At 41.5% G+C, this 12,767-nt stretch overlaps 1 protein-coding gene across 1 annotated transcript in view; it reads right to left on the bottom strand.

The window, feature by feature from the left end:
* Positions 1–2,700: 2,700 nt before the first annotated feature.
* The window catches only part of DHRS7C (dehydrogenase/reductase 7C), a 293,773-nt gene continuing 283,706 nt past the window's right edge, over positions 2,701–12,767 (bottom strand). The window contains exon 7 of the mRNA XM_086930545.1: positions 2,701–3,942. Within this exon, the coding sequence (XP_086786671.1) occupies positions 3,734–3,942 (209 nt within the window). The 3' untranslated portion in view covers positions 2,701–3,733. The remainder of the gene's footprint in view (positions 3,943–12,767) is intronic.

The raw sequence follows: 12,767 nt of genomic DNA, 5'->3' as shown, positions 1-12,767 counted from the left end.
AAAATGTACATGAGTCCCATTCTTCCATTGTGTCTCTATTATGGGGTATGTAAAAAGTAAAAAAAAAAGAAAAGTTAAATATAAAAATGAGATTTATCACAACAATTTCCCCAAGGGAATAGGGCTTTATAAATTGGTTTTAAGCATAGATATACAAAAAATGGTTCAGGATAATCTTTTCCACTTGTATGGGCTGCTCAAATGAAGAACTGAAAAACTATAAGGATCAACACTTAGGAGATACATTGGAGGTATGTTCCAAAAGGTGACTAAAGAAACTTAGCAGACAGTATGGCTCGTGGGGTGTTGATGATGGATAAGAATTTAAGAGATGTTTGATCATTTTTTGCCAGAAGTCTAAATATAATGTCAGATGCATGACAATAACATTGTACATAGTACATGAGAGAAAATGAAGAGGATTGATGTGGTAGCAATAAGGAGGGTGCTGACACCACATGAGGTTTTCTAACCAGAAAACCCTTAAAGTTACTTTCTTTATGGGGATAATATATGGAAATTAGATTGTAAATAGGCAGACTCTAAAGGGCTGTTGAACAATGAAATTGATATGTTTTTCTTTTTGGGGAATGTGATTGAATTATTGATTTTCTAAAAATACATAGAGATCTATATTGATTTGTGTACTCATCCTTTTTTCCTGCCCTGATGATGTCCAAGTGAGGACGAAACGTGTAGGCTGACGATTATATATTGTTATGTTTGGCATACGACTGGATACTGTTATATTTTTGAGCTATTATTTTCCTTTGAATTAATAAACGGAAAACACATATGAAATGAGTTTGACCATGGATTTGATTCTCAAAAAACAATAACTGATTGGATACCATAGCGGATATATTGACACTCTTTTCCATTTGTAGAATTCATTTTTGAGGACTGGGTCCTCGGCGGTGGGACCTGTTAGGGTGAAGCGTAATATATATAGGACTTCGTGATTTGTTAAAACAAGACTTTGAATTGCTCACCAGTGTGCTTGGTTGTTGTGCCCCAATCACCTTCAGGAAAGAGTCCTTATTTTCATGGACTCTTTAGCTGCATTCGAACCTTGGGTGTGATGCTCCTATATCTTTCTTTTCTTTTGAGTAATCAAAATCAACACAAATTTGTAGATATCAAGTTTAGCAGGCTTGCAGCAGTGATAGTTAAACTCCAAGCACGTTTCCAAAGTATGTTGGGTTCCAATATTTGGATGCTAACGTGACCATCATTGGTGCCATATATTTTGAATTCAACTTAAAAAAAAAAAAAAAGGCTCATGGAGTCTTATGGTTTGGCATTTGGTGTTCATGGACAATATATACTATTCACTGGCTTGGCCAATGCTGCAAAAATGCTTCACTTCACTTTCTCTGCTAGTGTACATAAGGAGCAAGCAACACAAATCTGGTTGTCTAGTTTGCCTGCATACATTTTCATTGTCATCAAGACAATTGGGCCCAGATTTAATAGCTCATCAGGCAACGCAGTACAGCAGCCTCAAATGCTGCACTGTGCTGCCTGAGAAGGAGAGAGCAGGAGAGCGCCATATTTACAGAAATATAGCACTTTCCTCCCCTCTCCCTAGTACCACCCCAAAAATGTGCTGCTGTGCACCACAGACACCCCTTTGCACCATAGTGCAAGGGTGTCTCAATGAGTCTAGTATAGGTTTTATACTGGGAGGGTAAACTTTTAGTACAAACTACAATAGTTAGACTAACTTTAAACGTTTTCCCACTTTGTATATGTGCTGCAGAGTGCAGCACGCATGCAAGGTTGGAAAAGAAAGATGAAATAAAAGCATTTCTCCTTCATAACACCTATTTGAAATGAGCACTATTTTCTAATGCTAAACCTTTTCTACTTTTTTAAGTAAATAGAGTATGGCATCAGAAACCTTGGGTGGTTGCATGGAAATGCCCATGAACCACCCCTGGCACGCCTCCTTGATGCTAAGTAATGCAAAGCAGTGCTATGCACTGCTTTGTGCTACTTTTGAGTGAATATCCAGCAGTAAGCAAGTTTAGAGCTGGAAAGTAAATTAGTTAAAAAAGATTTCCCGTTGTTTTGCATCGCTTTTCTGACGCAAACATGGTGGCAAACCTAGTAAATATACCCCTTTTTGGTGTATGGAAGGCACTGCAAAAGGTAGCACATCATTTGGATGCCCCTGCTGCAAATAATGATTCTTATGTGAGAAAATATGTCTGAATTTTGATTTACACTAGCAGGTTTGTCTTTATGGTCCACAGTACTGGCAATATTGCATAATCAGAAAAGCACTAATATTAACATTGATGGGTATGGACCTCTGATGTTTCATTCTACAATCCAGTGTGTTATTGATGTCACTATGTATTTTTAATCACTATCCAATGTGTTACTGATTTCACTATGTAGTTTTATTCACTTTTGTTCTTTACTTTGAATGTTTCAGGGCTCCGAAATTAATATAGTCACAACAAATTTGGATTAAAATTGTGATGAGAGATAGCTGTTTTGTATAACCATCATCTTTTAACACCCAAACCATGTAACTGAGTACAGAAACATAAGATGTAGAACTATAATATATTTTGTAATTGTGCTGCTATTTATACATCACACATAGAATTATAGATGGATACCAGTAAATTAAGAGGTAGCTCGAGTTGTCTATGATGTCACTCAGATCCTCAAAATAAAGAAAATCCCCATAATTCAAGTTTTATTGATCTATACTTTTATGAGATCAATGGCCTCCAAAGTCATCACATCCTGCTTTCCACTGATATGCAAGGGCATAAGAGTAATGGGGAACCTTAAATAACATGGTTGCTCCTCCCTGTCCCAAATGTAAAAAGAAAACCTGGCCTCCTACCACCAACCATTATCACTTTCTGTGTCTTACTTTACCTCCCCACCAAAACCTCAGTTCCCTGCTCTCCAGAGCTGCTCAGTCAGAGCAGCCTGGAATTCTTTAAGACATTGAAAAAGTGGCTAACAATTTCTGTTAATCATAATTACTAAGTCTTAGTAGTGAAATACTAGATTCAGAATACATTTATTCATCCTAACAACTTCCTATGAGAGCCATGCATAATATATAGCATTTTAAATGGGTAACAGTGAGTTAAGGAAATGTTTTCCCCAAGGGGTTCACAGTGACATCAAATAGACAATGAGAGTAAAGCTCAAGTGATGTCATTCTGAATCCAAGGGTGATGCAAATCTCTGTAATTCACTTTTTGCCCATCTGTAATCTGTTGTTATATATGCCCCCCCACATCATATGCCCCTGCTTTTACCTGCCATGCAATTGCGAGGGTGTAATGAGGAAGCCATATTTAAAGTTACCTCTCCTCCCTGTGCCAAAGTGAACAAAACTACATTACGTGCCATCCCTAACACACACTCACCACCTTTCCTGCCTTCCTTCCTCAAATTGGAGCTGTGCATTCTGCTTTCAGTGAAAGCAGACAAGCAGACCTATGAATATAGGCCCTATCAGCCTGTTTGGAATTTCTTTATGACGTAGCAACAGTGGGTAACGAGATTTGTTATCAGCTGTTGCTACATCATACCAGTGAACTACCAGATTTAGAACCTGGTGTAAACAATAGAGGCTTCCTATGGACGCCATACATATTATTATTGTTATTGCTAGGCACAAAGTAAGTATTATGTTGCTCGGAGCAGTAAGGAAAAACTTTATTGCTTGTTACACTTTTAAATGTTTGTATATTAATTATTTCTCTTCTTCCAGGCGCTGCTTTTCTTTGACTCCGCAAGCCACAACAGCAAAGAACAATTCCGGGAAAAAGGTTCTAACATAAACTGCTGCCTTCGGAATTGGGTTTGCCATCATGACCTCTTGTTTCTTTCTGCTAACGGTTCGAAGAACTTCCTCTGCTACCTCCACCGGATGCGCGCCATATGCCAACTTCCTGAAGAAAACTGCACAACAAGAAATATAAATTAGAACAATTTGAAATCATAAACCCCACAACAGATGATCAGAAGGGCAAGCAACAAAACTTACTTATAGAATAGCCACCTTTTATGCATGGTCACCATAGATTTTACTTCTTTTGATGGACCTTACAGTTTTGCAGGATTTTAAACTCTTTGAAATGAAATTAAATGTAATTTGAATTTATAACATGAGATAATACCCGGAGGTGTCTTTGAACTTTACCCCTGCTAACCAGTCTTAAGGTGCTTGAGTTACCCCTCTAAATTAGGCCAAATTGGTATTCTCCTAATTGGGTCATTTAATTAATCTGTAAGTCCCTAGTATACAGTACAAAGTGTACCCTGGACCTGGAAGTTAAACATCACCAGTGGACTGCGGCACTGGCATAAAGATGGTGGCCTACCATTGTAGCCTGACTGTAGCTTTGTAAGAACACATTTCGACAGGTCAAACCTCTTTTTAAATAATAATACATATTTTTATTATTTATTAAATGCTAACATCAATCGTGAAGTTGGATTTTTACTAAATAATAAGGGAAGCTAACTTTTCAAAAGTTACCTTTTTCCTGCCTGAAACTCCTAAAGGCTGATTTACATTGACCCGCTAACTGAAACCCAGCCATTGAATGACCCTGGATAATGTGTGCAAACTGCTTCCAAAGCAGAGACAAAAGACGTGGTGCGGGAGGTGTTTATGTTTCCCTGAGAGGATGGCCAGTCGAGGTGAACCCTGAAACTTTCAAAGGGGCCTCCCCTGGTACAGGCACATGTTAACTGACACCTGGGCAGCCCCTTTCATTTGTTTCCCTAGTCAGACATGCACCAAACCAAGTAGAAAAAGAGCTGCCACCCGAAAATGGATGAAGTGTACCAAGAGGAGGGGCTGCTCAATTCCCTGGGCACACCTCTCGGTGGGCAAATGGCTCTACACATTTTGGATTTTAGGAGTAAGGAACTCCTGTAGGTACTGCTACTCCAAGAGACTTTAACTCCATTGGTTACAGAGGGATGATAGTTATTTCCTACCCACAAGCAAGTGCCAGGCATAAAAATGGCATTCCCAATATCCTCTTGAGGACACTATCTGGACATGCAGTAGGAAAAAGTAGGACTGATTCCCCCTGTCTGTGACCTGAGAGGAGCCCTGAATGACTGAACCTGCTCCCTCTTGTACTTAGGACAAAAAAGGAAACACCAAGATTCTGTTGTCTGACCTTCTGTGTGGATACAGGGAGACAAGCTGAAACATCTTTTTCCTGGATCTACCTAGCTGACCAGTGGCAAATGCACCTGAAGTGGACTCTTCCTGTGAGACTATATGTGTCTCCTCAAAAGAAAAGCGAAGCGCTAGAACTTTACTCCTGTTGTGGATTGGGACTTAAAAGACAAAAGTCAAAAGGTTTAATCTTTGACCAGGATGAACTTAATTGGTGTATCCCACCCAGGTTTCATTACTGTAAGTGTTAAATAGCACCTAGATCCCGGTCTATTATGACCATTGGCTATCATTGGTGCTTTTTGTCACTATTGTTATTTAAAAACTATAGAAAATACATAGCTATAGTTCCTCTTATTGTTTTTGTCTCAGGTTAATGTCATTTTGTTTATAAAATGTTACTGTTTATTGTTTTACTTTAATTCTGTTTGGTACTGCATAAATACTTCAAACATTGACCAAAGTAGAGCCTCCCTGCTCTGTGTGATACATACTAACTAGGGAGTTGAGTTCAGGTAGTTTAGTGACTCAGATGGTTCACTCTGACAAGGGTTGTATACATTTCTTGAGGTGGGTAGTTACACCCTACAAATCACAATCCAATGTCTTACTCTACTATAGAACAATTTAAGCCACTTCATGTAGCAATTGTTCTCCAAAAACACATTTTCAACAATAATAATCCATCACAATGTAATAATATAGCAGCACTTAAATATAATTGGAAACTTATTAGGATAGGATCTGTGGTCATGTTTGCTTGATTCTTTTCACCCTGTATTTTGGCAAAATTGTGCGAAAAGACAGCGTGGAAGCCTTGCAGAGCTCATATGATCATTACCCACAGAAAGGGAAATTTATTCAACCAATCCAACCGCCTGTCATATGTTGTTGTAAATGTAATCTCATGGTGATAAGCCAACATTCATTCACCCATTAGCTGAGAGTAAGAAATAATCATGTGCTGCAGAGGTCTTTCGCTTTACCAAAATATAGACATTTTATTTAGGCCTGATAAGTAACCCAAAAACTCTGCCACACTACGCAGAGTGTCGCAAGCAGTGGAGTGCAATACGTCATGGTGCTCGTGCTTATTTTTAGTGCCAGGTGTTTGTCCCACACTGTAAAATCAGCGTGAGCGGCACCACGCACAGTACAAGAGGGTGCTGCTTCTTTCTTCTGCTCAAGTAGATGTTCTATTCCTCAATGCGAACGGAAGATTTTTCAATGCGAGTGGTAGTGCCTTGCAGTTCCTGCCCGCATTAAGATAGCTCTATTGGAGGTGGTCTGGAGTAAGGTTTTTCCTGCTCGGAGCATGGAGTAGGAAAAACTCTGCAAACTGTACAAGCAGAGCAGGGTTTTACACCCAGGTTTAATTTGAATCGGTGTGGCAGTTGTATAAGTTTGAACCTCAAATAGCAACAGTTCTCACTTACACCATGACAGTGTGTTGGAAGAGTAGAGAAATGCACAGCTGTCTATCTACGCATACCTAAACAGGATGCAGGTTAACAGGGTAGGATAGCATGAGGAATCGAAGAAAGGGCTAGAACACCCACACCACTCCATCACAGGAATGGTTGTTTCCAATATATTGGAGGAGAATTCAGAAATGTGCATATCTGTCAATGTTGCAGTATGGTGGACAGCAGGGATATTGACTGGACAGTTTCTGAGACTGCATGGAATGTGTTGCTTCGAAAAAGACTGATCATAATGTTTTAAGGGAAAGGATTGATTTGAGGCTGAGGAAACTTTGAATGAGGATGTGGTTTCTATGTACACATTGCTCGCTCACTTTTGAACGGGTAGCTTCAACCTTGTGAGACCTCCAAAACAGTGTCTTTTTTTCTTCAGGCCAGCACCTAAATTGCAACTTTTGTGTCACTAACAAGACCAGACCAAACTCAAAGATATGGCATATGCTGTTCTTCCCTGTCATGGAGATACATGCATTTGAGTGACATGAGTGTGTAAGCTGGTCCAGTTTTGATCCGTACAGAAGGATTCAGATCACCACCTAAGACTTGACTCTGCACTTCTAATCTACAATTCAGAGTGGAAGGTTGAAGTCAGTTTGCCAATTGTGACAGTGCGGGATTCGAGGCTGAACTCATGATTGCTGGCATGCTGTTCAGCTTGCCACTTTCAGCTGTAAGTTTTGTGCAATATTCAAATATTGTAAATCAAGGACATAAATATCCCCATTCATGAATACCATCCTTTATATATTTCATATACTCACAATGCAGCGATCAAAGTCTTAAACTTACTTCTTTTGTAGTAACAAGGCTCCATGAATTTACAAAAACACCTCTGCGCGTTATCTCCCAATAACAATTTATACACATCGGGCAGTTAATTTCCCACTTCACCGTCCAAGGGATCTCCCCCTATAAGCACGGCCATATACTGTAGAGCAGAGGCCCAATAGTAACTTTTTAGGTCAGGAATCGAAAACCCACCCCTCTCCCGTGGTAAAGACATAAAGCGTAATGCCCGCCTAGTTTTCCCATGTGCCCAAAGAAACCTATTAAATAACCCTTCTAACATTTTAAACCAAAAAATTTGGAATTCCTATGGAATTGTTCTAAATAAATATAAAAACCTCGGCAAAAAAATCATTTTAATAACATTCCCATGCCCCACCAATGATAAATGAAGATTATTCAACCTGTCTAGATCCAGCCGGGTCTTTTTTATAACTGGTGTTACAATATTCTATAATATAATAATACATGTTTTACTTTACCTTTTTAACATTAAATTATATTGAGATATATTTTTAACTATTTTAAATCATTTATTTTAATTTAACATTATTTTCTGTAAATTTTCTATTTTGAGTTCCTGACTCCATGATGTTCTATGGGGGCTGTTGGCCATGTGTGGTACTGGACTTACTCCAGCTTGGAGAAGGAGTAACTATTGTAGTGGGCCCTTTTTTAGCTGTGGTGTCTTTTGAAGTGCAGTTTGCGAATAGCAGTGGGCTTACTCATTTGTGGGTGGGTATATGTGCCTCCCTAAGCCGATGCCTTAATCTGCCTAAGGTCATCCTTGCTCATCCCTACGTACCTCCCATTTGGATGTAAGAATGTCCCTATTTCCAACCACTCCACGGTCCCTCCCACATTTAGTAAACGTATATGTGTGTGGATCTCACCATACTAAAGATAGGAGAGGTGGAGGTTTAGATTCGTAGCTTTGTGAATAGCATTTAATATACATTAGTAGCACTACTGTAGTTCTGCAAAACATACTACAAAATTCACTTTGTGAATACGCCCTAAACCTATTTTAGATTCAGATATACATTTGGGTATATTTCATGAAGTTGGAGAACATTAAATATATAGAAATTTCTAAATGGGCTTCTCTAGTTGGCAGAGTTAGGTACCTTTGTTCAAATAGGGACCCTTGCTTCTAGTCACAGTAAGGGGGGATACACTTCTAAAATAACCCCTTATCACCCCCTTGGTAGCTTGACACGAGCAGACAGGCTTATCTCAGAAGCAGTGTGTAAAGCATTTGTTCAGACATACAGTTATAGAGTAAAAACACTGCAAAGGGACAGCACACCAGTTTAGAAAAACCAGTAATCTTTATGTAAACCAAAACAAGACCAAACAACAAAAATCCACAATACTGTATCAAAAATATGATTCTCAAAAAGTAGAAACAGTTCAGATCAAAGAAAATGTGAGATGCAACACTTTTACAAATAGTATCTTGGATGCTTCTAAAAATGCAATCAAAAAGGGTCACAGGGAAGGTGATGCGTTGTTTTTTTATTACTCAAGGAAGGTGAAGCGTTGGTTCCTTGCGCCATAGGAGGTGATGTGTTGGTTCCTTATTGCTGCGCAGAGGACGTGATGCATTGGTTCCTTACCGGAGAGGAGGTGATCCGTAGATTTCTGATTGTGTGGGGAGGTGATGAATTGGTTCCTTACTGTGTCCCCACCGATGCTACAGACTTGGCGCTTTGATGCCATGCATGAAGATACGGTGCGATGCGTTGGCTGTTCTCCAACCGGACCTGCGTCAGAATCGGTGTGGTGATCTGGGCATTGAAGATCGGTGCACAGGATTCATCGCATGGCAGACACTTGAGCCACGGGCGGAAATTTTCTTTCACACAGCTGTCATACATCGGAAACAGGCGAAGCATTGATTTTCTCTGTTCTTTCAATTTCCAGTCCCAAAACAACCTTCAGAGGCCTGGAAAGACTGGCAGGCATTTCTCAGTAGGTCAGAATGCAGGGGACACAGCAAGCAGCAACGTCCTTTCTCTCTTTCACTGCAGGCCAAACCCAGACAGCAAACAGCACAGGGGCAGTATTCCGCCTCAGCTTCTCTGGCTCTTCTCCTTGGCAAAGGTTTCTCTTGATTCTCAGAAGTGATCTAAAAGTCAGGGGTCTGGGCCACAATATTTATACTACAAAATCCTTGGTTCTCTTTTGGCAGAGAAGCCCTGTGCTCAGTCAATACCAGTTCTGTCCTCATTGGTGAAGCTTCCTGGCAGGAGGTGGAGAAAGCATTGTCGAAGGAAGACCAGGCCAAATCAGGTTAAAGGAAATCTCCTCCACCTACTCTAAATGCAGCACCGGTCTATTCAGCCCAGCCCAGACTCATCTAGGCTCTCTCGAGCCACTGCACATCCCCAACCCCTGTCAATCTAAAGCTAGACAGTCTAGCAGAGGCACACTGGATGGCTAAGCAAGAAAATATCTTATTTTTAAAAGTGGTATTTTCAAACTCTGAATGTAAAAATCACCCTCACAAAAATATGCTATTTAACATTCTGATTTCAGGCTTACTAAACTTTATTTTCCTACTTTGGTACTAGGGGTAGTTATCCTTATAAGATATTACAAGCAAACTCCCCCTTCTATCCTACGGGAACAGGTAGACTTGCAATATTGAAAAACTAAATTGGCAGTAGTTCAATAACAGGACATGCCACACACACACACACCAGGGCATGTCCTATCTTTCACATACACTGCAACCTGCCCATAGGGGTACATTGGGCCTACCTTAGGGGTGTCTAACATGTAAGAAAAGGAAGGGTAAGGCCTGGCAAGCGGGTGCCCTTGCCAAGTCGACATTTCAGTACTAGACTGCACACAGGCACTGCAATGGCAGACCTGGGTTACATTCACAGGCTGCTTATGTGGGTCGCACAACCAGTGCTGAAGACCTAATAATAGCATTTGATTTACAGGCCCTGGGAACACACGGTGCACTATACTAGGGTCTGACAAGTAAATCAAATAAGCCAATTATAGAAGCACCAATACATAACAACCATTTGCAAAGGGAGCACTTGCACTTTGGCACTGAACAGCGGTGGAAAAGTGCCCAAAGCACCTAGAACCTCAGCAAAAACACAGGAGGCAAAGGCAAAAATACAGGGGAAACCCACGCTAATTATGCGAGGTCTAAAAGCGACCATCAAACATACGGTCTATCAGAAAGAAGCACTAGTTTAGAATTATTCTTTCTCTTCTTCCCTGCTTTTCAAGTAGTGCATGGAGTACAGAGACCAATTTCCACCTGTATAAGTAATTTGATGTTAAAAAATTACTCAAACAAATACAGATGACTAGAAAGTACAGACTGACAGACTATGTTAGTACTAAGGGTGGGCAGAGTTGGCAGAGTGCCACTTCATGGAATTTCATGGAGTTGGCTAAAAACTCAGTGGAATTTTGCTCTGCTCCGGCCCTGCCACCTGACCTGACCCACCCGAGGCTGCCGCAGGCTTACCTGGTCACGGCGCTGCGATTCTCCACTTCCATGCCCTACCCCGGCTGTCCTCCTCCTCCCGGCTGTCCTCCTCCTCCTGGCTGTCTCCGTTTCCACTCCGGGCTTTCTCCCAGGCAAAACGAATCTCCTATGTTCTACATCTTGGGTTGAACTGCGCATGCACGCGTGCAAACATGCGCAGTCGTCCCAAGAGTGATGTTCCGGTTTAGTTTTGCCTGGGAGCGAGCCTGGAGTGGAGAGAAGACAGGCAGGAGGAGGAAGACAGCCAGGGCAGGGCACGGAAGCAGCGTGACAAGGTAAGCTTGCGGAAGCCCTCAGGGTGGGTGGCAGTGTGGCAGGGCAAACTCCCCTACGTCACGGAGCCGGAGATTTTTCTGAACTCCGCACTCTGAGCGGAGTTCAGGATCACACAAAATCTGCAAACTCTGTCCGTGGAGCAGAATTGAACTCCTGCGATTAATTAGTACAAGGACTGTCTCTAATTATCAGTTGGCTGTTCACAGTTCAAGGGGTTACCCTTTGTTGGCATCAGTAAAAAGTGATTTTGATTCTGTCTGAAGCACTGTCAAAAATGCATCCTATGCTATTGATGATATAGATTTAGAACTGGCACTGAACAATCTATTCCATTTCAGGGCATTTATTCTCAAGTAAGGGCAGATGTACTTTATTAAGTAGATAAGCATGGGATTTGAATACTTAGGGTCCAATTTATTTTTGGGCAGATGGTAAAGTCATCAATGGCCTGGTCTTTATGTCCACCAGGCAGTGACTACTCTGCCTGCCAAATGTATAAATGACCACCTAGCAGGAGGTTGTTTATAAAGGTATTGGCAGAAACCACCATCATGGCCGTTCCTTTCAATGCATTTTGCTGTTTGTTTGTCAAGACTTCCTGAGCTGCCACTCTGTCTGACAAGCAAAACTCAAGAAACGTCTCTCATGCCAAAGTGGGTTTTAAATATTTGCGATGGAGAAGACATCATGTGGTGTCAACATTATTTTTAAGACTGTGCCTGTCCGTGTTGCGAGATCACGAGGCAGGTAATGGAGGAGCTTTGAGACGCGGCGGTATCCAAGGTTGCCGGTCTAGAGTTTCTCGGCTCGAGGCAGGAATGAGGTGCGCATTCCAATAACGAATGCGTACTTCAACTGTGGCTGTCCTGAGTGTCGGAGCGTCTTTTGAGTGTGCTCTGAATACAAGAGAATTCCTGTTCAAGACCCGTCCAGCACGTTTCTGAGTAAACGCAGCCGACATATTCCTTTCTTCCTATTTAGATGGCGTAGCTCCAGCTTATACCAATGTATCCGTACCACCCGTTAATAATGTACAACAGCCTGCTCCGGCTGTTCAAGCCACGACCCCTCCACGTCACCAACTTCCCATGCATGTTGTCACCTCCCCTACTGCTGTTGCTACTACTACCGGCCCCCCTGCTACTGTTCCCCCTACTATTGGTCCTCATAATCCTTTTGCGACAACTGCAACCCAGAGTCCACCCCCATTGAATGTACCTCTTCCACCTGCCATGACCTCAACAGCTACAACACAGTCAGGCTATGCCCACGCTTCCGCTTCAGGAGGTGCCGTAGGAGGCCACCACCGCACCCCGCCACAAGTACATCGAATGACAATCAGAGAATTAGCAACGCAGCGTACTCCGAAAGCGATCACATCTGAAAAGCTTAGACAGTATATTACAGATTGTAGATATGATCCAGTACCTGGCAAGAAAGGGGACATGATGTTAGCCTCGTTACGTCTACGACGTGTTACAGATTATTTGATGACATTACCAGAAATGCCAGACCATCTAGA

This window comes from Lissotriton vulgaris, chromosome 7, assembly GCF_964263255.1.
Source record: "Lissotriton vulgaris chromosome 7, aLisVul1.2, whole genome shotgun sequence".
In the NCBI taxonomy this organism is placed as follows: Eukaryota; Metazoa; Chordata; class Amphibia; order Caudata; family Salamandridae; genus Lissotriton; species Lissotriton vulgaris.
This window is presented reverse-complemented; position numbering and strand designations above follow the sequence as displayed.